This window comes from Theropithecus gelada, chromosome 19, assembly GCF_003255815.1.
Source record: "Theropithecus gelada isolate Dixy chromosome 19, Tgel_1.0, whole genome shotgun sequence".
Lineage (NCBI taxonomy): Eukaryota > Metazoa > Chordata > Mammalia > Primates > Cercopithecidae > Theropithecus > Theropithecus gelada.
Genome location: NC_037687.1, coordinates 40,647,701 through 40,669,435, shown reverse-complemented (window position 1 = coordinate 40,669,435; position 21,735 = coordinate 40,647,701). Strand labels below are relative to the sequence as shown.

Sequence of the window (21,735 nt, the reverse complement as noted above, 5' to 3'; positions counted from 1 at the left end):
AAAAAAAAAAAATTTTTTTTTTTTTTTTTTGAGAGAGAGTCTCGTTCTGTCGCCCAGGCTGGAGTGCAGTGGCCAGATTTCAGCTCACTGCAAGCTCCGCCTCCCGGGTTTACGCCATTCTCCTGCCTCAGCCTCCCAAGTAGCTGGGACTACGGGCGCCCACCACCGCGCCCAGCTAGTTTTTTGTATTTTTTTTTTTTAGTAGAGACGGGGTTTCACCATGTTAGCCAGAATGGTCTCGATCTCCTGACCTTGTGAGCCACCCGTCTCGGCCTCCCAAAGTGCTGGGATTACAGGCTTGAGCCACCGCGCCCAGCCAAAAAAAATTTTTTTTTTTTTTTAGGAGAGACAGTTGGGTGATCTGATGCGACATGAGCTCAGGGTTCGGAGGGAACAGTGATGAGAGAGGTGAGGGTGGAGATGGGAGCTGGGTCATCTAAACCCAGGTAAACAGCTCGGACTTTGTCCTGATGGTAGTGAGGAGTCAGGGAAGGGTTTAAGCAGTGTGGGGTGGGGTCAGGTCTGCCCAGGGAGGTGGGTGGTTTCCCAGATGCCAGAATAGGAGGCCCTTTTGAGAAGTGTGGTTTGAGGACAAGTCCCATGGTTGTTGTCCTACTTTGCCCCCACCTGCCCAGCCTGCCTGGATCGAATCCTGCCCGGATCGAATCCTGCCCAGAGGAGCAGGTCCAAGTGGGGACAGGAAGGGTTTTGATTTAGCTTTTGCACCAAGTACAGGGCAGGTCTTCAATCAGGGAGCCTTGGGGGCTGCCCAGTGTCCAGGGCAGATGCCCAGACTGCTCAAGACAGTATGCAGTCTGTGTCCAAAGTAGTCACAGCAGGCTGTGTGTGGCCTCCAGGAGCTCCTTCAGTTTCACTTCCACTGTCTGCAAGTCAGGCATTTTCTGTATCACCAAGCCTCTGCCATTGCCATTGTCTCCTCTGCCTGTTGTGTGACATGCTCGCCTCTCTCCCTGTCAACCTCCTCCCCTTCCTCCCTCTCCCCCTCCATCTCTCTTGCTCCCTTCCCATACCAGCATCCTTTGTCATCCCAGCTTTCTTCACCCAAGTCCAGTCGGTCCTTACCACCCCCATTCTCCTCTCTCCCAACCAGACTGCCCGGTTCCTGGGCCTGACCTGGAGATCAATCCCACTCTGGAGTCTCTGTGTCTGAGCATGACAGAACACGCCTTGGGTGGTGAGCATTTCCTCTTTCCCTGACCCAGCTCCCACCTACCCAGCGTCTCTTCCTCTGAACTGAGCAACTCAGAGTCATCCTGAGGGGTCCCCAGGGGAGGCCAGACTCCAGGGAGGGCCTGACCGGGATGACAGGCTACCTGAGTGCCTTTTCTTGGGCCTCCCTCCAGCTCCTGATCTTCCTCCCTTCCTCCCTTTCTTACCACAGATGGGACAGACAAAACCTCCACCATCTGACGGGACCCACAGCCCAGCGCACCCATAGGCTCCCTGGGCGGCGGGCGGGGGCCAACCCCCAACAGGCTTCTCCGCGACAGCGAGAGGGTGGGCTGGCTCAGCTATATATTCTAATATTTTTCTACTCTCTCACCCTTTTAACTTTTGTTTAACATTGGCACATGCCTTGCTCACTCCCAGGCCCGTCGAGGGATCTCTGCTGAGGCCCGGGGAGTTGGGGGCAGCCAGGATAAAGGGGGCAGGGACTGGCCAGACTGCCTGCCTCTCTCCTTTCCTTCTTCATCCCCACCTGGTCCCATCCCACCCCTGCCTCCTCCAGACCGCTGACCACCTGCCTCTCCCCAAGGGAGCAGACTCCCCAGAGACAAACTGACCACTACCTTGTGGAGCCTGCTCAGAAACATTTGATATTTGGGGTGACATGAGCAGGGCAGAGAACCTGCCCTCCAGAATGTTATTGAGAGGAGCTGGGGAGAAGGGAGGGGAGCAAGGAGAGGAAGCCCTCTCTTCTTTCCCTCCTTCCCCTTTTCCATTCCCCACATTCTCCAAGGACAGGAGCCACCTTCTTCTCTCTCACCTCCTTTGGCCCTGTTCACCAGAGGTTCTCTATGATTAATTTCTTAGGCCTATTTAAGATACATATTTATATAGTTCTTAACGGTTTTTCTCTGATCATTTCCTCTCATTTTTAGAATCCCCAGGCCTCTCTCTGAGCCAAGACAGTGGCAGGGGGAGCCTGAACTTTATGAGGGGAGAGGGCAGAGCCCCCTCCTCCAGACCCCCAAGCTCTAACCCATTTTCCTCCAGCCCTGGCTCCCCAGATGAAGAGGTTGGAGGTGGGCAGCCAGGGTGGCCAGTGAGGTCAGGAAGTCTGTTGCCTTAACGTCCCCTTCCCTATGAACACACACCCTTCTCCGCTCCCAGGTCTGGTTGGTGATACTTGGGAGTCAGGAATAAGGGAAAGGGGATTGTTTGGTTTTTGGGTTTTTCCCTAAGCCCCTCCCTTTTCTTTTAGCCTTTCCCCTTCCCCCATTATGTCATGACCTCACTTAAGTGGAACACTATATCATAACCCAGAGATTTGTCCCAGTCCCAGAGTCTGACAGACTGTCTGGTCCCTATTCCTAATGAGGGGTTGTGTTGGGGCCCAGGTGGAGGGAGGGGATTCGGGGGTTCAGACTGCGGGGAAGCCAGGGTCTCCCTCTTCAACGCCCTCCTCCCCCTCAGCCCACCCTCCCCACTGGGACATTCTCAAGCTTTTCACACCGAAAAGGAAAAAAAATGTTATTTTTAGATACATTTTATGAATAACTTTTGTTATGAATATGGCTGGTAACCATTGTGTATGTTATTAAAGATACAAAATGTTGGGAAAAAAACAAAAAACCAAAAAAAAAAATTTTAAAACCACCACCCTCCCTGCACTATCACCCCATTCCCCAGACCTTCTTGCCCCCACCCTCCTGGTCTGTGGACCTCCCTCTGCTCTGAGCCCAGGGAGGGGGAAGAAGCCAGGGGGTAAGGGTGGCCCTGGGAACCTGGCTCTGGGTCCCCACTTCCTCTCCCAGTGCCGGGCTGGGTGGGGTGTCAGGTTTATTTATGTACCTCTTGCACACTCATCAACCTATGCAAGTCCCCCACCCCGGCCCTCCATGTTTCTGTGCCTTTGCTCATCCCCTCAATCTCCCAGGGCTTCTCCAGTCCCCCTCCCACTAGCTGCAGGAAGTGGGATGGACGGGCCACCTCGTTTGGAATCAGCAGGGTGTCCCTCTTATGGGACCCTCCCCTCTCCCCAGCCGGTCCTGTCTAGTTCACTCTCCATCAGGGTGAGCTGACTGTGCCTGGCACTGGGAGATGGTGAGGGACACCGTCTCACACACACAGGGAGGCAAGAGCTGCCCCCCACCCCACCTGACAGCAGAGTGTGCAGGACGCAGGCGGCCCCACTCTGATGGGCAGGACCCTGACCCTCTCCCGCTCCAGCCCCCTCCCCAGGCCCTCCATGATTTCGCCCTCCCTACCCACTTCTGTCCCCAGCCCCACTGGCAGAATCAGCTTTGAGTAACTGTACAGTTTTTCTCGCTGTTGGAGAAGACTTATTTGTTGGAGTTTCACTTGTTTAATGGTCTGGGCTTATTTTGGAAAAAAAAAAAAAAAAAAAAAAATTCTGACCTTCGTTGTGCTACATTTTGTGGGAAGCCATTGGCCCTGCCTCTGACCTGTGTTTCTAAGCCTCAAGCCAAGATCCTTGAGCACCTCGGGGTGGGGGGAGGTGTGTGCTGGGCTGAATGACATCATAGGGGCTGGGAGGGGAAGTAAAGAGAAGTTGACTTTATTAACAGCAAAGGTTTGGGGGTGGGGAACAAACAAGTGAAAGGCTCACAAACAGACCACTAGAAAAGTGCCATCCTGCTCACAATAATGGTGTCTGAACCAGCCCTGAATGCCCTGGGACTCAGTCACTGTCACTATCAGCTTCACTGGAATCAGAAGCTGCAGCTTCACTGCCATCCTCCTGGGCCGAGTGCTCACTGCCACTGGGGAAGGGACTGGCGCTGCGGCTGCGGCTGCGGCTCCGCTGGCCACCCCCATTGCTGCCGCTGTCCGAATCATTGTCACTGCCACCTTGGGCTGGTCCTCTGTCCTCATCATCAGAGTCAGCATCATCCTCTGAATCAGCATCACTGCCAAAGATCTCCTCTTTGTCACGGGCAGCCCGGGCCTCATCCTCGCTGCTCTCGTCCTCACCACTGCCACTCTTGTCACTGGCCTCGTCCCTGTCAACTTCCTCCCGTTCACTCTCGCTGCCCGAATGCTCATCTTCACTGCCCTCCTTCTCACTGCTGCTGCCTTTCTCCTGCTCCTCATCTGGAAGGGAGTGGAGAGAGGTGAGACCCACTTTTCCACCTTCGCAGGGCTCCCAGAGTCTGGCCTGTCCAGATTTACCTGAGCCCCCAGCTTCTTTCTCTTCTGTCTCCATCTCCTCTTCCTCTTCCTCCTCTGGTTCGTGGTTTTCTAGCTGGGCCTTCCGTGCCTCCTGGAAGCAGCAAGATTGGAATGAGGGGAAGGAGGGTGTTCTGTTGGGTTTTTGTCCTCCTCCTCACCTGCAACCACCACCCTCCCTGCCGTGGGTACTCTGGGCCAGTGGTGCTTGTTACCTGAGCTTCCAGTTCCTTCTCATTCATGTCCCGATGTTTGACCACAAGCAGGGCGTTGGTGCCTGACTGAACCCCAGCCTTGGCCCGGCGCTTACTAAGGCGGACCCTACAGGGGGTAAATTTGGAGGAGAGAAGTAGAAGATACAGTTAAAGACACACCTCCCACTCCCCCGCCCCCCAGTGAGGGGTCTGGTCTGACTTGGTTCCCCATCAATACTTAGAGTAAATGGGAATAAATACAGATTGAATAAGGGCAACTAAGCTCAAGGTATTGAGGGCAGGGGAAAGGAAAGATGGCTCCCATGGCACCAATTTGGTTGCCCTACACTGTGTGCGTTATATGGTGTATTTACATAAATATGAGCATGGGCCACTTAACAGGGACACATTCTGAGAAATACATCATGTGAACATCATACAGTGCACTTACACAAATGTACACAGTATAGCCTACTACATACCTAGGCTGTAATGGTGTAGCTTATTGCTCCTAGGCTACAAAGCTGTACAGCATGGGACTGTACTGAATACTGCAGGCAATTGTAACACAATAGTAAGTATTTGTATATCTAAACATAGAAAAAGTACAGTCAAGACACGGTATTCTATCTTAAGGGACCATCATAAGCAGTCCATTGTTGACTGAAATACAGGCAGTGCATTACTGTATACGTGAATTAATTACCAACACTTTGAGAAACCAGGAGAATCATCTGAATTTGGGGCTTTTGGAAGATAGGAATTTTTGGCTCCACGGCATAGCAACAGTGGGCTGAAGTGACATCGTGCCCTCCATGGTTGCCCAGAACTCCAGGTCACTCAGATGCTACCACGCCACTGCTCTTTTACATTTCCTGCCTGGCCTATGGGATCAGTTCTTGTAATCTCTGCTTTAAACAGAAACTTAAGACTTCCCAACTCTACACCAGAGGTGCTGGCATAGCAGTAAACTTTCAGCCATCAGGGAAGAGTTTTGGGGTCACATTTTTGAATGTGGGTATTAAGCATTTCATTTAAAACATTCATGCTGGCCGGGTGCGGTGGCTCACGCCTGTAATTCCAACACTTTGGGAGGCCGAGGTGGGTGGATCACAAGATCAGGAGTTCAAGACCAGCCTGGCCAAGATGATGAAACCCCATCTCTACTAAAAATACAAAAATTAGCTGGGTGCAGTGGCTCATGCCTGTAATCCCAGCACTTTGGGAGGCTGAGGCAGGTGGATCACCTGAGGTCTGAAGTTTGAGACCAGCCTGACCAACACAGAGAAACCCCGTCTCTACTAATACAGAATTAGCCGGGTGTGGTGGCGATGCCTGTAATCCCATCTACTCCGGAGGCTGAGGCAGGAGAATGGTTTGAACCTAGGAGGCAGAGGTTGCTGTGAGCAGAGATCGCGCCATTGCACTCTGGGCAACAAAAGTGAAACTCCGTCTGAAAAAAAAAAACAAAGCCGGGCGTGATGGCAGGCGCCTGTAGTCCCAGCTACTCGGGAGGCTGAGGCAGGAGAATGGCGTGAACCTGGGAGGCAGAGCTTGCAGTGAGCGGAGATCGCGCCACTGCACTCCAGCCTGGGTAACAGAGCGAGACTCCATCTCAAAAAAAAAAAAAAAGCCGGGTGTGGTGGCAGGCACCTGTAATCCTAGCTACTCAGGTACTCAGGAGACTGAGGCAGGGGAATCTCTTGAACACGGGAGGCAGAGGTTGCAGTGAGCCAAGATGGCACCATTACACTGTAGCCTAGGCGACAGAGCAAGACTCTGTCTCAAAAAAAAAAAAAAAAAATCATGCTAATTTTATATATTACTCCATACTTTGGCAATGTTTACTTTCACATGAAGTCTGTTACTAATACTAGGAAACTTGGCCCTCTACCCTGCACAAAAGCTCTAAATGTCTTCTGCATTAAGATTTTCTTTCTGGGCCGGGCGCGGTGGCTCAAGCCTGTAATCCCAGCACTTTGGGAGGCCGAGACGGGCGGATCACGAGGTCAGGAGATCGAGACCATCCTGGTGAACATGGTGAAACCCCGTCTCTACTAAAAAATACAAAAAACTAGCCGGGCGAGGTGGCGGCGCCTGTAGTCCCAGCTACTCGGGAGGCTGAGGCAGGAGAATGGCGTGAACCCGGGAGGCGGAGCTTGCAGTGAGCTGAGATCCGGCCACTGCAACTCCAGCCCGGGAGACAGAGCGAGACTCCGTCTCAAAAAAAAAAAAAAAAAAAAAAAGATTTTCTTTCTGGCTGGGCGCGGTAGCTCACACCTGTAATCCCAGCACTTTGGGAGGCCGAGGCAGGCAGATCACCTGAGGTCAGGAGTTCAAGATCAGCCTGGCCAACATGGTGAAACTCCATCTCTACTAAAAATGCAAAAAAAAATTAGCTGGCCATCCTGGCACACGCTTGTGATCCCAGCTACTCAGGAGGCTGAGGCAGGAGAATCACTTGAACCCAGGAGGCGGAGGTTGCAGTGAGCTGAGATCACACCACTGCACTCTGGCCTGGGCAACAGAGTGACACTCCATCTCAAAAAAAAAAAAAGATTTTCTTTTCTGGCTTCTCCTATTAGAACCAAGTCCAGCTCATGTGCATTATCAAACATCTGCTGTTCTTGTTTACCAATGCGTATGACAAATTATTAGGTACAAAGAAAGGACCTCCAGCGTGGCTCTTGCATGCCCCAGGGTCTTAAGAAGCACAGATCCAGGCTAGTCAGATAGGAGTGTGCTGAGTACCTGGTTTCCAACTCATTGTAGTAAACCCCGTCACCCTCTCGGAAGATGAAGAAGTAGTTTTCCTCATAGCCCTTGCTAGCTTTGTTCTTCACGTTCCAGTTGTACTCCCGAGCAATTTTGTAGTCATACCTGAGGATGAGGGCACAGGTTCAGTCCCATTTCCTCCCTATCCCTATCCCAATCCCAATCTCCAAAACTTCCCATTCCCCAAAACTTAACCCCAACCCACGCACACATCATCTGGTGCATAGTCCATCTCCTCCTCCTGGTCCCGCTTTCGTTTCTTCAACGTCTCTTCTACAGGCAGGAAATAGGCCACAAACTGGTTCCCTTCCTCATCCATCATGCCCCTGGTTGGGGGAAAAGGAGTGGCAATGAAGTGTGAGGCCAAAAGGCAGCAAGGAGCAGGCCAAGGTGGGCAGCAGGACCAACTACCTAATCATGGCCTGAGACATCATCTCCAACGCAGCTGCGCCACTTGTGTCCTTGGGGGCTGGGTCTGAGTCAAAGATCACCTGAGCACATGGATTGATCCACATCTAGGGAGATGGAGGCACTGGGGTTAGATGGGAACAGGCACAAATAGGCTGTCCCTTTCTACCTCCCACCTTGGGCCTGACCTTAAAGTCTGGGAAGACAGGCATGACCTCCACCGGTGTGACTCGGGGTTTGCTGTAGTGCTGGGAGATCTGGTGGGACAAAAACAGGGTGAGGAGGAGCTCTGCAGCCATACCCTTACCTCTCCCCATCCCAGTCCCTCAATTACTGATTTCTGGGCATCCTCAAAAGTCTTCTCAATGGCTGTGATCTGGCTATCCCTGTCTTTGTATATTTCTTCCTCGGTAAACTGCTGCTTCACAGAAACCCCAATCCTAGGAATGAAGAAAAAGGCCTTTAGGGGCCACTGGACACATCTGGCATCTCCACCTTCCCTCTCTTCCTGTTTGCAACTTACTTGACCTCAGGCTTCTCATTGGAGATGCCGTAACGGTTAAACTCAGTGGAGATGTACTCTGTCTTTCGCATCCATGGCACCACCTTCGCGTGCTGCTGGGATCTGGGGTAGGAAATCAGGTGCCTCAGAACCCCACCGCCCTCCTGCTTGTAGGGCCCACCGGAGCCAGTCCCCAGCACCCATTTGCTACCTGCTCACCTCTTGGAGCTGGTGGGGGCCTGAATCTCCTCTTCCAAAAGTTTCTCATCAGCTGGATCTAGAAGAACTAGAGGAGAGCGGGGCGGGGGGAGGGGGGAAGGAGGACCATGAAGGAGGCCCAGGTCCTTTGCTGCCCTAGAGCAGACCCTCCCTGTCTCCCCACACACCATTGGGGTCGATGCGGTAGGTGTCAGGATTGATGAGATCGATGGTGACCCCCAGGTCTGGCTCAGTCAGGAGGTCATGTTTGTGCTGTTTCTCCAAGGAAGTGGCTTTGTACTGGACGAACCTGGGTGGGGAAACACCTCTTGTGGCGTCTGGATTCCAGCTTCACCCCTCACAGCCCTGCTTCTCAGAGGCGAAGCTTCTTTGGGGAGGAACTCAGAATGAAGTGTCCCCCATGGCGGAGTCTGAAAGCTGGCTCCCCAGTGGGAAGGGACTTGGACACTGCTTGCTCCATTCATTAACAAACAATTGAGCAGCTACTACTATGTGCTAGGCAGGTACTGTGCTAGGCCCTGAGCAAACAGCAGCCGACGAGACAAGCAGTCCCTGCCTTCAAATAACTCATACCTGAATAGTTTTCCCATCCTCAGTCTCACCTGTTCTGGTCGAAGGGGTAGGTGATGAACTTGGGGTCGAAGGGGATATCAGGGAGGCTATTGCAGTATTTGACTCGGCAGACCACTCCAGACCTAGGAACGTTAGTGGCTCAAAAGTGGGTCCCCGCTGCCCCACCTCTGCTCCCAGCCCCACTGCCCCACCGCTCCTGGGAAAGCACAGTGAGGCTCACCTCTCAGGCAGAGTCCGGTGGGAATTGGGCCTAGTGGAGAAGAAAGACAGTGATAGGTGGAGAGGACGGGATTGACAGAAGAATGAAAAAGGCTTCCCCAACCTTTCAAAAAGTAGAAGGAGGGGTGACAAATGCTGGTTTCTTTTGGTGGTGGGGGGTGTCCAAATGCTTTAATGGAGGGAAACAAATGTTCAACTTATTTAGGAAGAAGAGCCCCCAAAAGCTTTAATGAACAAGGCCAAGTGCTCAATCCCTTTTGCAGGGGATAGCTTCAAGTGCTTTAATAAAGAACCGTGTACTCAATCGTCTTTGGAAGAGGGGTCTCCAAACGCTTGACTGGAAGGATCCCTTCTGGAGAGAGTCTCCAAAAGCTTAATCCCTGAAGTGCACGGCGGGGAGGAGGGGAACACCTGAATCTCAGAAGGAACCCGCCCCCTTCGTCAAAGGTGAGCGCTCCATGACGTCACGGGCAGACCTGGGGGCTGGTGACGTTGTCCAGCAGAAACCCTATCCCGATCCCCCACCTTGCTGAAACAGAAAACCGTGGCGCCTACCTGTGGCCATCCTCCCGCTGGGCCTGGGTCTGGATGGTGGGCGCCATAGCGACGAGGCGACGGCAGCCCGGACGGGGTCCTAGCGGGGCCGAAGGGGGACGCGGAGGGGCGTGCCGACTTCAGGGGACGCCTGATCCGAGGCAGGCCCAGGTTGGCGCCACTCCCCGCGGAAAGTGGGTTGAGATGAGGTGGGCGGGCAAGAAGTGCTCCAGCGAGACTCAGGTGAACGCGCAGGCAGCACCAGGGACGGACTCGAAGCTCCTGTTCCACCAACTGCCGCCAAGACGCTGAGGACCCAACGGGGCTCCTCACGGCGCGACGCCTTCGGGGAAATGAAGTCCGGAACGGAACCACACACGGATTGGCGAGCGTCTGGGTGAAGGGCGGAGCGAGGGAGAGAGGTGCTTCTGTGATTGGTGAAAAGATCTCAGTCTGGACCTCGGATTTGAGAGTAACGTAACGTAGGAGCACCTCCTTCCCTTCCATTGGCTTAATTGCCTGGGAGGTGGGATAACTAGCAAACGGGGACTAGAAATAGGGATGTCGAAGAGCAACGCGGGGAGACGCAGTTGTGACGCACTTCCGGCGGTGTACGCGAGAAAGATGGCTGCATCCCAGCAGCAAGCTTCAGCGGCTTCCTCAGCTGCTGGTGTATCGGGTCCTAGTTCGGCTGGCGGCCCGGGTCCCCAGCAGCAGCCGCAACCGCCAGCACAACTGGTGGGCCCTGCCCAGAGCGGCCTGCTGCAGCAACAGCAACAGGACTTCGATCCTGTGCAGCGTTATAAGATGCTCATCCCGCAGCTGAAGGAGAGTCTACAGGTGATTGGCCTTAAGCAGCGAGAAGCAAACTGCATTTGGTAGTCTAACTTCAGAGGGGCGGGCCGAGGGCCAGGTTAGTCGGAGAGAGTGCTAGGCAGAAAGAGAAGTAGAACCTGCTGTTTTGGCCTGGCGCGGCGGCGCACGCCTGTGTTCCCATGCCTGTCATCCCAGCACTTTGGGAGGCTGAGGTGGGCGGATAACTTGAGGTCAGGAGCTCTAGACCAGCCTAGTGAAACCCCCTCTCTACTAAAAATACAAAAATTAGCCAGGCATGGTGGCGCGCGCCTGTAATTACAGCTACTCGGGAGGCTGACGCAGGAGAATCGTTTGAACCCAGGAGGCAGAGGTTGCAGTGAACCGAGATCGTGCCATTGCACTCCAGCCTGGGCAACACAGCGAGACTCCGTCAAAAAAAAAAAAAAAAAAAAAAAAAACCTGCTGTTTTATGCGAGACCTAAGCGAAGCTCGGCAGAGATGATAGAATCAGCGCTGATGTTGAGGCTGGGACTGGCCGGAGGAGTGAGGGGTTGTTTAAAGGAGAACTGAGCTCTGGTCGTTAAAGCCTGAGGAGAGGACTAGCTTATACGGAGATTCTGCCCTTGATTGATAGGTGAGGGAGGACGCTTAGATTATTGGCGAGAAGCTCAGGTGAGAGCGGGCCTCTGGGAGGATGGAGTGGTGACAGCTATAGGAATGGAAACAAGTATTTGGAAAGTCAGGAGGGAAGGTGCCAGTTGAAAAGAAGACCTGAGATTGAGTGATCTTAAGGAAGAGTGTTCCCTTTTGTTTTTCCATTTCCCACGTTTTGTTTTTGTTTTGACTAGACCTTGATGAAGGTTGCAGCACAAAACTTGATTCAGAACACTAACATCGACAATGGACAGTGAGTGCAGCCCCCTTTCCCAGGATATTCCGTTGCCTCCCCAGTCTTTAAAATTCATCTTTCTTTCTCCTCCCTGCCCACCTCACCTCCTATATTTACTTTTTGTTTGTTTGTTTGAGACAGGGTCTCCCTCTGTCACCCAGGCTGGAATACAGTGGCACGATCTTGGCTTATTGCAGCCTTGAACACCTGAGCTCAGGTGATCCTCTTGCCTCCGCCTCCCAAGTAGCCAGGACTGCAGACATGGCTACAGACTACAGATGCCTGGCTAAGTTGTAAGATTTTTTATAGAGACAGAGTCTTGCTATGTTGCCCAGGCTGGTCTCAAACTCCTGGCCTCTAGCGATCCCCTCAGCCTCACGAATCACTCCTCCTATTTTATTTTATTTTGTTTTTGTTGTTTTGTAGAGACAGGGTCTTGCCATGTTGCCCAGGCTGGTCTCAAACTCCTGGGTTCGAACAGTCCTTCCACCTTGGCCTCCCAGAGTGCTGGGATGACAGTCATGAACCATCACAACCAATCTTTTTTTTTTTTTTTTTTGGAGATAAGAGTCTTGCTCTGTCGCCCAGGCTGGAGTGCAGTGGCACAGTCTCGGCTCACTGCAACCTCTGCCTCCCGGGTTCAAACGATTCTCCTGTCTCAGCCTGCCAAGTAGCTGGGACTACAGGCATGTGCCAGCACATCTGGCTAATTTTTTGTATTTTTAGTAGAGATGGGGTTTCACCATGTTGTCCAGGCTGGTCTCGAACTCCTGACCTCAGGTGATCTGCTCAACTCGGCCTCCCAAAGTGCTGGGATTACAGGCATGAGCTACCGCGCCCAGTCTCCTTTTTTTTTAAACCCCGCCAGTTTTCAACCACTACTTCAGATCCCCTGGGCCTGTACCTGGTTTCCTGTTGGACACTTGGTTGGGTAGATACTGGTGTCCCAGAGATTAGAAATCAATTCTTCAGACATCCTTTTTTTCTGGTCTGTAGAAAGAGCAGTGATGGACCCATACAGCGCTTTGACAAGTGCCTGGAGGAGTTCTACGCACTCTGTGACCAGCTGGAGCTCTGCCTGGTGAGAAGCCTTCTGGACATGGGGTAACGACAGCCCTGTCCCAGTCTCCGGGGTCTTCAGAAACCCTCAGTCAGTCAGTCAACTCACACTCAACTGGGGACCTCCTGTGGGCCAGACCTGTGCTTCCACCAACCCTGAGGACCCAGGGTTGCTCTGATCCTTGCCCTCACAGAGCTTTCAGTTGAGTGGAATAATAAGCACACCCCTAAACAGTGACAGCTCAGAGTGGTCAGTGCTGTGATAGGAGAAGCTTAGGCCAGAGTGGTTAGGGTTATGATTGGAGAGGCACAGGCAGAGGGATCAGGGCTGGGATGCAGAAATCTCAGCTGTGGAAGCACTGGGTGGGGATAGGAAGAGAGTGGCTTAGGGAAGGCTGCTGCTAGAGAGCACATCTGAGCAAGTCTGAAACAAAGGAGGGAAGAGGGGCAGGAGTTGAGAGGAGGGCAAGTGACTAAGAATACAACCTCCGGAGTCAGATGCACCATCAATCTCTACCTCTGACCTCTGGGTTCCTCCTTAGGAAAATGGAGTTTCCAGGAAAACTTAGATTATGCATGTAAACTACTTAACATGATACTAGGCATATGGCAAATGTGTGCTGTGGTATCATCATTATTTTGGACTGGTTTTTTTTGTCGGGGGGACGAGGCGGGGACAGTCTCATTCTGTCACCCAGGCTGGAGTATAGTGGCACCATTTCAGCTCACTGCAGCCTCCTCCTCCTGGTTTCAAGTGATTCTGGTGCCTCAGCCTCCCAAGTAGTTAGGACTATAGGCGCACACTACCACGCCTGGCTCATTTTTGTATTTTTAGTAGACACGGGGTTTCACCATTTTGGCCAGGCTAGTCTTGAACTCCTGGCCCCAAGTGATCCGCCCGCCTCAGTCTCCTAAAGTGCTGGGATTACAGGCATGAGCCACTGCACCCAGCCTTTTCTTTTTCTGAGAGAGTCTCACTCTGTCGCCAGGCTGGAGTGCAGTGGCGCAATTTCGCTCACTGCAACCTCGGCCTCCCAGGTTCAAGCGATTCTCTTGCCTCAGCCTCCTGAGTAACTGGGATTACAGGCACGCACCACCAAGCCCAGCAAATTTTTGTATTTTTAGTAGAGATGGGGTTTCACCATGTTGGCCAGGATGGTCTTGATTTCTTGACCTTGTGATCCGCCCGTCTCAGCCTCCCAAAGTGCTGGGATTACAGGTGTGAGCTACCTGCACCCGGCCTTTTTTTTTTTTTGAGTCAGAGTCTCTGTCGCCCAGGCTGGACTGCAGTGGCACAGTCTCAGCTCACTGCAGCCTCTACTTCTGGGCTGAAGTGATCCTCCCACCTCCACCTTCCAAGTAGCTGGGACTACAGGCATGCGCCGCCATGCCTGGCTAATTTTTGTATTTTTTGTGGAGATAAGGTTTTGCCATGTTGACCAGGCTAGTCTTGAATGCCTGGGGTCAAGCAATTTACCCACCTCAGCCTCCCAAAGTGGGATTACAGACCACTGTGCCTGGCCTGTCCTGGGTTTTGAAGGAAAAGTGAGAGGTTGAGAAGCTTAGTAGTGTCAGAACCATGTTCCAACCGGAGGGAATAATATTTGCTTTAAATTTGTTTTAGGAACATCAAGTAATTCAGTCTGGCTGAGGTGTGGTAGGCATAGGAGCTTGTTGGATTTTGAATATAATCCTACGGGCACTGGGGAGGCATGGAGGGTTTCAAGCAGGGAAGAACATGGACCTGTCTGCTTTTTTTTTTTTTTTTTGAGACAGAGTCTTGCTCTGTCGCCCAGACTGGAGTGCAGTGGCGCGAGCTCGGCTCACTGCAAGCTCCGCCTCCTGGGTTCAGGCCATTCTCCTGCCTCAGCCTCCCGAGGAGCTGGGACCACAGGCGCCCACCACCACTCCCGGCTAATTTTTTGTATTTTTAGTGGAGACGGGGTTTCACCATGTTAACCAGGATGGTCTCGATCTCCTGACCTCGTGATCCGCCTGCCTCGGCCTCCCAAAGTGCTGGGATTACAGGCGTGAGCCACCGCGCCCGGCCGGACCTGTCTGCTTTTTAGGACTATGCCTCTGGCTGGCAAATGAGGGGTGGGTTCAAGGGGCTGAGACTGGAGGCAGGAGCCCGAGGCAGGAGCCCAAGGACGCAGCCATGGCATGATCCAAGTATGCCTGGACTGGGCTTCACGAGGGCGGGGCCATGAGGAAATGGGGAAGACTGGGGAACTTGAGAGGCTTCACGTGCAGGGCTTTGTATGCGGGCCACAGGACTGGTGTGCTGGAAGGAGCTAAAATTTCTGGGATGAGGCCCAGGGCTCTGGTTTAGAATGGAGGACTGTCCCTGAAACAGGGACCTAGGAGAAGCAGTTTTGGGGGCATAAGGGCCCTACGAATGTCAGGGGGAGGCTGGCGACAGTGTGGGCGCCATCGGTGCAGAGGGGGAAACTGAGGGGTGTGTGTGGCTGTGACAGCCCTGGGAGGGCTTGAACAGTGAGAGAAGACGGGGCCTAGGAATGGCTGCCCTTAGGTAATGTAAGAAGTATCTAGAGCTGGCCAGGTGCGCTGGTTCATGCCTGTAACCCCAGCACTTTGGGAGGCTGAGGCGGGCAGATCACAAGGTCAGGAGTTCGAGACCAGCCTGGCCAACATGGCGAAACCCTGTATCTACTAAAAATAAAAAATTAGCCAGGCGTGATGGCGTGCGCCTGTAATCCCAGCTACTTGAATGAGACAGGAGAATCTCTTGAACCCGGGAGGTGGAGGTTGGAATGAGCCAAGATGGCGCCACGGCACTCCAGCCTGGGTAACAGAGCAGGACTCTGTCTCCAAAAAGAAAAAGCGCCGGGCACAGTGGCTCACGCCTGTAATCCCAGTACTTTGGGAGGCTGAGGCGGGTGGATCACCTGAGGTCATGAGTTTGAGACCAGCGTGGCCAATGTGATGAAACCCTGTCTCGGCGGATCACAAGGTCAGGAGATCGAGACCATCCTAACTAACGGGCTAACACAGTGAAACCCCGTCTCTACTAAAAATACAAAAAATTAGCTGGGCGTGGTAGCGGGCACCTGTAGTCCCAGCTACTCGGGAGGCTGAGGCAGGAGAAGGGCGTGAACCCATGAGGTGGAGCTTGCAGGGAGCCGAGATCGCGCCACTGCACTCCAGCCTGGGCGACAGAGCAAAGACTCCGTCTCAAAAAAAAAAAAAAAAACAAAAAAACAAAAAAATTAGCCGGGCGCCTGTAATCCCAGCTACTTGGGAGGCTAAGGCAGGAGAATCACTTGAGCCCAGGGAGCAGAGGTTGCAGTGACCTGAGATCGCGCCATTGCACTCCAGCCTGGGCGACAAGACTGAAACTCCATCTCGAAAGAAAAAAAAAGAAAAGAAAGTAGTACCTAGAGCAGCCAGAGAAGCAGGCGGCCAACCAGGGGCGGGCGCCATCCGAGATACCACTGCCAACACCAGGCCTGGAGCTGGGGCAGTAACAATGATAGTAGCTAACATTTCTTGGCACTTTAAACGGTGTGCCAGGATCTGTGCCTGTGTTTCACACACCTGCTCTCACTGTTCTCACCTTATGAGGTAGAAGAGGTGGTTATTAAACCCGTTTTCCAAAGAGGAAACTGAGGCTCAGAAAAGAGTAGCCGGCCGGGTGCGGTGGCTCAAGCCTGTAATCCCAGCACTTTGGGAGGCCGAGGCGGGTGGATCATGAGGTCAGGAGATTGAGACCATCCTGGCTAACATGGTGAAACCCCGTCTCTACTAAAAATACAAAAAATTAGCCGGGCGTGGTGGCGGGCGCCTGTAGTCCCAGCTACTCGGAGGCTGAGGCAGGAGAATGGCGTGAACCTGGGAGGCGGAGCTTGCAGTGAGCCGAGATCGCGCCACTGCACTCCAGCCTGGGTGACACAGCGCGAGACTCCGTCTCAAAAAAAAAAAGAGTAGCCGCCATGCCCCCATGTTCCCCAGCAAGTGATTGGCAGAGCCAACCTCTGACTCTAAGACCTGGGAAATCCAGAGGCCAAGCCAACAACCCCCAGCTAGCCCTTGGGGTGGGGTAGAATGACCTGGGGTGGAGCTGATGCTGTCCCCTTGCCTGCCTGTCCACAGCGCCTGGCACATGAGTGCCTGTCACAGAGCTGTGACAGTGCCAAGCACTCTCCCACGCTGGTGCCCACAGCCACCAAGCCCGACGCGGTGCAGCCTGACAGCCTCCCCTACCCACAGTACCTGGCGGTCATCAAAGCCCAGATTTCCTGTGCCAAGGACATTCACACCGCCCTGCTGGACTGTGCCAACAAGGTCACGGGCAAGACACCCGCCCCACCTGCTGGCCCTGGGGGCACCCTGTGAAGTGGGGGGGCAGGGAGTGGGGCAGGCAGTGGTTGGAGGGTGGTGTACAAAGGGAATGAAAAGCGTCCTGGGCCTAAACACAGAAGCCTCCTGTCTTTTCCTGCCTGAGCACCGCGGCGGGAGCCAGCAGGGGGCAGCAGAGGCCAACAGGGAGCTCGCTGGCCGGTCCCTGCCTCCCTGCCCCTTCTTCCTGCTCCCCCTCCTAGCCTAGGGTAGACTTTGGACTGTGTGTGTTGATGACCTCTCTGTTCCACAGGCCCTCCCTCAACCTGGCCTGGGTGTGGAACCCTGGCTGTCCCCTCTCCCTCAGTCCTTCCTGACTGTCTCCAGCTGGGAGGTGGTCTCTGTGTGCCACTCTTCTGTCTCTATTACAGTTGTCTCTCTCTCATCCTGTCTCTTTTTGTCCTTGTTTATGTGTTCCTCTTAATGTGTTTCTCCCCATAGTCCTATGTCTCTCTCTGACTAGTCCCCTTTAGCTGTCTTCTATCCCCAGCTCCTAACTGGGAATCTGTGTCTATGTAGGGAACCAGCACCCCGGGTTATCTGGGGCTAAGGGAAGGGACTTAATTTCCAGGGGCCACAGCCAAGCCCAGAGTCCCCCAGCAGCTCACATGTCAGCGCAGACCCCAGGGTCTTGGCCTAGGAGAGGAGCAGTGGAGGGGCCCAGGCTCTGAGCTCCACAGGTCTGAGCAGGGAGCAACTCAGGCCCCCACCCAAGCCTGCGTCAGCGGAACTTGAGTGAGGGGCGTTGTGCAATCTGTGGCAAGGCTGGCCCAGCTGGATGCCTGGGTCCCAGTATTTTTAGCCCCAAAGGAGAAGTGAAAAGGCCCCAGCCACGGTGAGTCATCAGTCCTGGGGAAGAACCCAGGCGCCTGAGCCCCAGCTCCGGGAAGCAGGCACTGGGGAGGGGGCTTCAAGGAGGGAGTGCCCCCTCAGACTGCCTCCTTCCCTGGGAGCTTCAGGAAGTTCAGCCTTGGCCTTCAGGCCTGAGCAAGTGCAGGGCGGAGCTACCAGCCCAGGCTCAGATGTTGGGGTGTGAAAGCCTCAAGTGACTCAGCCTGGTTGGAGAACTGCCCCACCCAGTATCTTCTGTGCCATGGTTCCCACATTCCCACTCAGTGGCCTCCTGTCCTGGACCCCATGCCTGCAAGGAAACCCCAGGATCACGGATACCTCTGTGATTCATGCTGAGCCCAAGTCCCCACACTGGAAAACTGGGAAATGGCCAGCCATGTGTGTCCCAGGAAATTCCTCCCCTTGTTCTTCCTTGAAGTGCCCAAGCATGTAGGTCAGGAAGGAAGGCTGAAGCACTGTCCCTAAGAGGAATTTCTCCTTCAGGGAAGCCTCAGTTTTGCCCGTTTATCTAATTGAATCAGTTTTCTACCCAATCCCCCGATTTTGTAGGATAATCTTCCTTATCTAAAGTCAACTGATTATGGACTTTAATCACATCTACAAAAACACTTCCATGGTAACAGCTAGATGAGTGTTTGATTGAATAACTGTAGCCCGTCCAAGTTGACACACAAAACTGACCATCGGACTGGGCGCGGTGGCTCACACCTGTAATCCCAACACTTTGGGAGCCTGAGGTGGGTGGATCACAAGGTCAGGAGTTCAAGACCAGCCTGGCCAACATGGTGAAACCCCATCTTTACTAAAAATACAAAAAATTAGCCAGGCGTGGTGGCATGCGCCTGTAATCCCAGCTACTCAGGAAGCTGAGGCAGGAGAATCGCTTGAACCTGGGAGGCAGAGGTTGCAGTGAGCCAAGATCGCACCATTGCACTCCAGCCTGGGTGACAAGGCAAGACTGTGTCTCAAAAAAATAAAAACCTGACCATCTAGTCATTGTCATCTGGGCACCTTCACACATCTCCTTAACCACACTTCACCTCCAAATAAGTACGATAGCATAGTCATAGTCCCACCCAACATGATACACTTATCTTGCATACAACTGAAAACCACTAACCCTTTCCCCAACAGAGCCCACCAGCAGTGGTGGAGATGTCAGTCCATGAGCACACACACAAGACAGGGACTGCTGGCCCTCTCAGCTGGTGTCAACACAACATCACACACAGGTGGGGGCCTGATAGCCCAGCACCCATGATACAGGGGCTACCAATGCTTAAAACCACACCCAGGGAGGCCACAGAGGCACTCAGTGGGTGGTGGGGTGGTGGATGCACATTTACCAGGCACAGGGCGGAGGTGGGCACCACAAAGTTGCATTCACTCAGCAAACGTACTGGGTATCTTGTGCCCAAGCCCTGTATTAGTGGAGCTGATATTCTAGTGAGAGACAGTAAATGTGATAAAAGTAAAACATAACAGATGGTGAAAAATTAAAGCAGAAAAGTGAGATCAGAAGTGGAGATGTTGGGGCCAGGCACAGTGGCCCAGGCCCATAATCCCATCACTTTGGGAGATGCAGGCAGTTGGATGGCTTGAGCCCAGGATTTCAAGACCAGTCTGGGCAACATAGCAAAAGCCTGTATCTGCAAAAAAAATTCAAAAATCAGCTAGGTGTGGTGGTGCGTGCCCAGATTCCCAGGTACTCGGAGGCTGAGAGTTGGGAAGATGCCTTGAGCTTGAAAGGTCGAGGCTGCAGTGAGCTGTGATTGCACCACTGCACTCCAGCTTAGTTGACGGAGACCCTGTTTTTTTAACAAAGAAGCGGAGGTGTTTACACAAGCAAAATACTCCTTTTTTTAAGTGTAATTAAGTTGATCCAAAAAAAGTGGAAATGTATAATTAAAAAACAGGAGCAAATCTAACATGAAATGTAATATCTGCATGTGGAGAATTGTGTTACTTTATTGAAAAACATTAAAAGTTTGAGAAAAGTTGGACAGTGGTTTCGTGAGCATTCATTACGGCTTATATATGTTCCATGTATTTATTATTAAATAGATGACAAGGGTTTTCTTGTTTATATATTTTTGAGATGAGTCTCACTCTGTTGCCCAGGCTGGAGTGCAATGACGCCATCTTGGCTCACTGCAACCTCCGCCTCCTGGGTTCAAGTGATTCTCCTGCCTCAGCCTTCCGACTAGCTGGGATTACAGGGGTGCATCACCATGCCCGGCTAATTTTTTTATTTTTAGTAGAGATGGGTTTTCACCATGTTGGCTAGGCTGGTCTTGAGCTTCTGACCTCAAGTGATCTGCCTGCCTCGGTCTCCCAAAATTCTGGGATTACAGGCACCAGCCACCAGCCACAGCGCCGGGCCTTTTGTTTATTATTATTTTTTTAAATTCTTGACAAAGGTCAAGGAAGGCCTCACTGAGAAGGCGGTATTAGAGCAGCCCCAAAGGAAAGGGAATAAGCTTGGGGACATCCACACATCCAGGCAAGAGTGCTCCAGACAGAGGGAACTGCAAGTGCCAGGGACCTGGGACAGGAATGTGCTGGGGTTTATGGAACACATGAAAAGGAGGCTTGGGCACAATGAGGGAGCAGGGATAGGAGAGGAAATCCAGACAGGTCACAGAGGGCCTTGGTGAGGACTTGGCTTTGCTAGATAACTAAACCCAGAGGGAGATTACACAGTCTGGTGCACACTGCACGCTCCAGGGAGGGGGTGTATGTGAGGTGCACAGCCACCACCAAACAGACAGTGGGGACTCGAGCACACAGCATGCTTGCCCCCCTGCAGAGCTAACCCACTATCCTACAATCATGGTGCCTCCAGGGACCCCATCCCATTGACAGTCCCACAAACAGATACCTTCAGGGAGCGACCCAGCCACATGAATACATAAACAACCCTCTAACCACCACTTAACCCGATAAGCTATCTCTCACCCCATCGCAGACTTTGCCCATCACAGGCTGACTCAGCCCTGTCCTTAGCCCAGCACTATCAGAAGCAGCCTCATCAGCCCTGCCCCAGCTTCTCAGGTGCTCGTGTCTGCACGTCTGCTCTGCCCACGGAGGCCGACACAAGAACGGTGACATGGAGTGGGGGAGCTCGCCAGCTACTCTTCCCATCACGCGGGCTGTAGACGTCAGAAACCAAAGTTCATCGGTTTCACTGCCTTGTGACTGGGGCCACAGGAACTGCATTCAGACGCTGGCCTACTGTGATCTGCACATGCAGTCTTAGACACCCACGACAAAGGACGTGGACATACGTGAACACTATTCACACACCTGGGGACTAGACACACTGAGCCACAAAGGCCTTGCGCACGGCCACAGCTGCAGAGTCACGGATGCTCACACAGCTTCAAATGTGTGTGCCAGGTGTGGTGGCACATGCCTGTAGTCCCAGCTACCTGGGAGGCTGAAGTGGGAGGATCGATTCAGCCCAGGAGGTCGAGGCTGCAGTGAGCTGAGATTGTGCCGCTGCACTCCAGCCTGGGCAACAGAGCGAGACCCTGTCTCAAAGCAACACACACACACAAAGTTGTGTGTGCACAGAGCCTCAGACACAGGGGAGGGCAGAGTCATTCCCTCACCCAGGCACCTGCGCTGAGTTACACACACTTAGTCACTGCAGATCCCACAGTGGCTCAGAGCGACACACACATATACAGGTGGGGATGAAAACCTCATGTTCTGGCCGGGCGCGGTGGCTCAAGCCTGTAATCCCAGCACTTTGGGAGGCCGAGACGGGCGGATCACGATGTCAGGAGATCGAGACCATCCTGGCTAACACGGTGAAACCCCGTCTCTACTAAAAAAAAATACAAAAAAACAGCCGGGCGAGGTGGCGGGCGCCTGTAGTCCCAGCTACTCGGGAGGCTGAGGCAAGAGAATGGCGTAAACCCGGGAGGCGGAGCTTGCAGTGAGCTGAGATCCGGCCA

At 53.2% G+C, this 21,735-nt stretch overlaps 3 protein-coding genes across 9 annotated transcripts in view; 2 read left to right on the top strand and 1 right to left on the bottom strand.

Moving 5' to 3' along the window:
• SAMD4B (sterile alpha motif domain containing 4B) overlaps positions 1-3,596 on the top strand; it is a 42,090-nt gene extending 38,494 nt beyond the window's left edge. For 3 of the 4 annotated variants that reach the window (XM_025366562.1, XM_025366560.1, XM_025366561.1), the window contains 2 exons: positions 1,112-1,195; positions 1,403-3,596. In XM_025366562.1, coding sequence (XP_025222347.1) covers positions 1,112-1,195; positions 1,403-1,431 — 113 coding nt within the window. In that variant the 3' untranslated portion in view covers positions 1,432-3,596. The remainder of the gene's footprint in view (positions 1-1,111; positions 1,196-1,402) is intronic. The other variant, XM_025366563.1, reaches the window with a different exon arrangement.
• On the bottom strand, positions 3,531-10,197 carry PAF1 (PAF1 homolog, Paf1/RNA polymerase II complex component). Of its 4 annotated transcripts, XM_025366566.1 has the most exons (14): positions 9,820-10,197; positions 9,266-9,295; positions 9,075-9,167; positions 8,640-8,761; positions 8,473-8,539; positions 8,275-8,376; positions 8,086-8,191; positions 7,940-8,008; positions 7,755-7,858; positions 7,553-7,669; positions 7,320-7,448; positions 4,590-4,695; positions 4,378-4,468; positions 3,742-4,299 (listed from the first exon to the last, which is right to left on the bottom strand). In XM_025366566.1, the coding sequence occupies exons 1-14, from the start codon at positions 9,864-9,866 to the stop codon at positions 3,887-3,889; spliced, it is 1,596 nt and encodes a 531-aa protein (XP_025222351.1). In that variant the 5' UTR covers positions 9,867-10,197; the 3' UTR covers positions 3,742-3,886. The 4 variants fall into 4 exon arrangements, with proteins under 4 accessions (XP_025222353.1, XP_025222351.1, XP_025222349.1 ...); XM_025366568.1 differs by lacking the exon at positions 9,266-9,295 and having other exon boundaries at positions 3,531-4,115; XM_025366564.1 differs by having other exon boundaries at positions 3,742-4,468.
• Positions 10,198-10,309: 112 nt separating this feature from the next.
• MED29 (mediator complex subunit 29) lies at positions 10,310-19,768 on the top strand. The gene is made up of 4 exons (XM_025368719.1): positions 10,310-10,638; positions 11,463-11,521; positions 12,500-12,584; positions 16,676-19,768. Exons 1-4 carry the CDS (start codon positions 10,360-10,362, stop codon positions 16,916-16,918), a joined length of 666 nt encoding a protein of 221 aa, XP_025224504.1. The 5' UTR covers positions 10,310-10,359; the 3' UTR covers positions 16,919-19,768.
• The last annotated feature ends 1,967 nt before the right edge of the window (positions 19,769-21,735 follow it).

Bases quoted from the DNA above. Each gene is read 5' to 3' on its own strand.
- PAF1 (XM_025366564.1), bottom strand. From the start codon at position 9,866: ATGGCGCCCACCATCCAGACCCAGGCCCAGCGGGAGGATGGCCACAG. The intron at 7,670-7,754 runs GTAGTTGGTCCT...TCCCCCAACCAG, and splicing joins ATGTCTCAGGCCATGATTAG to GGGCATGATGGATGAGGAAG. The intron at 7,449-7,552 runs GTGCGTGGGTTG...CCTCATCCTCAG, and splicing joins GACTATGCACCAGATGATGT to GTATGACTACAAAATTGCTC.
- MED29 (XM_025368719.1), top strand. From the start codon at position 10,360: ATGTCGAAGAGCAACGCGGGGAGACGCAGTTGTGACGCACTTCCGGCG. The intron at 11,522-12,499 runs GTGAGTGCAGCC...TCTGGTCTGTAG, and splicing joins ACTAACATCGACAATGGACA to AAAGAGCAGTGATGGACCCA. The intron at 12,585-16,675 runs GTGAGAAGCCTT...GCCTGTCCACAG, and splicing joins ACCAGCTGGAGCTCTGCCTG to CGCCTGGCACATGAGTGCCT.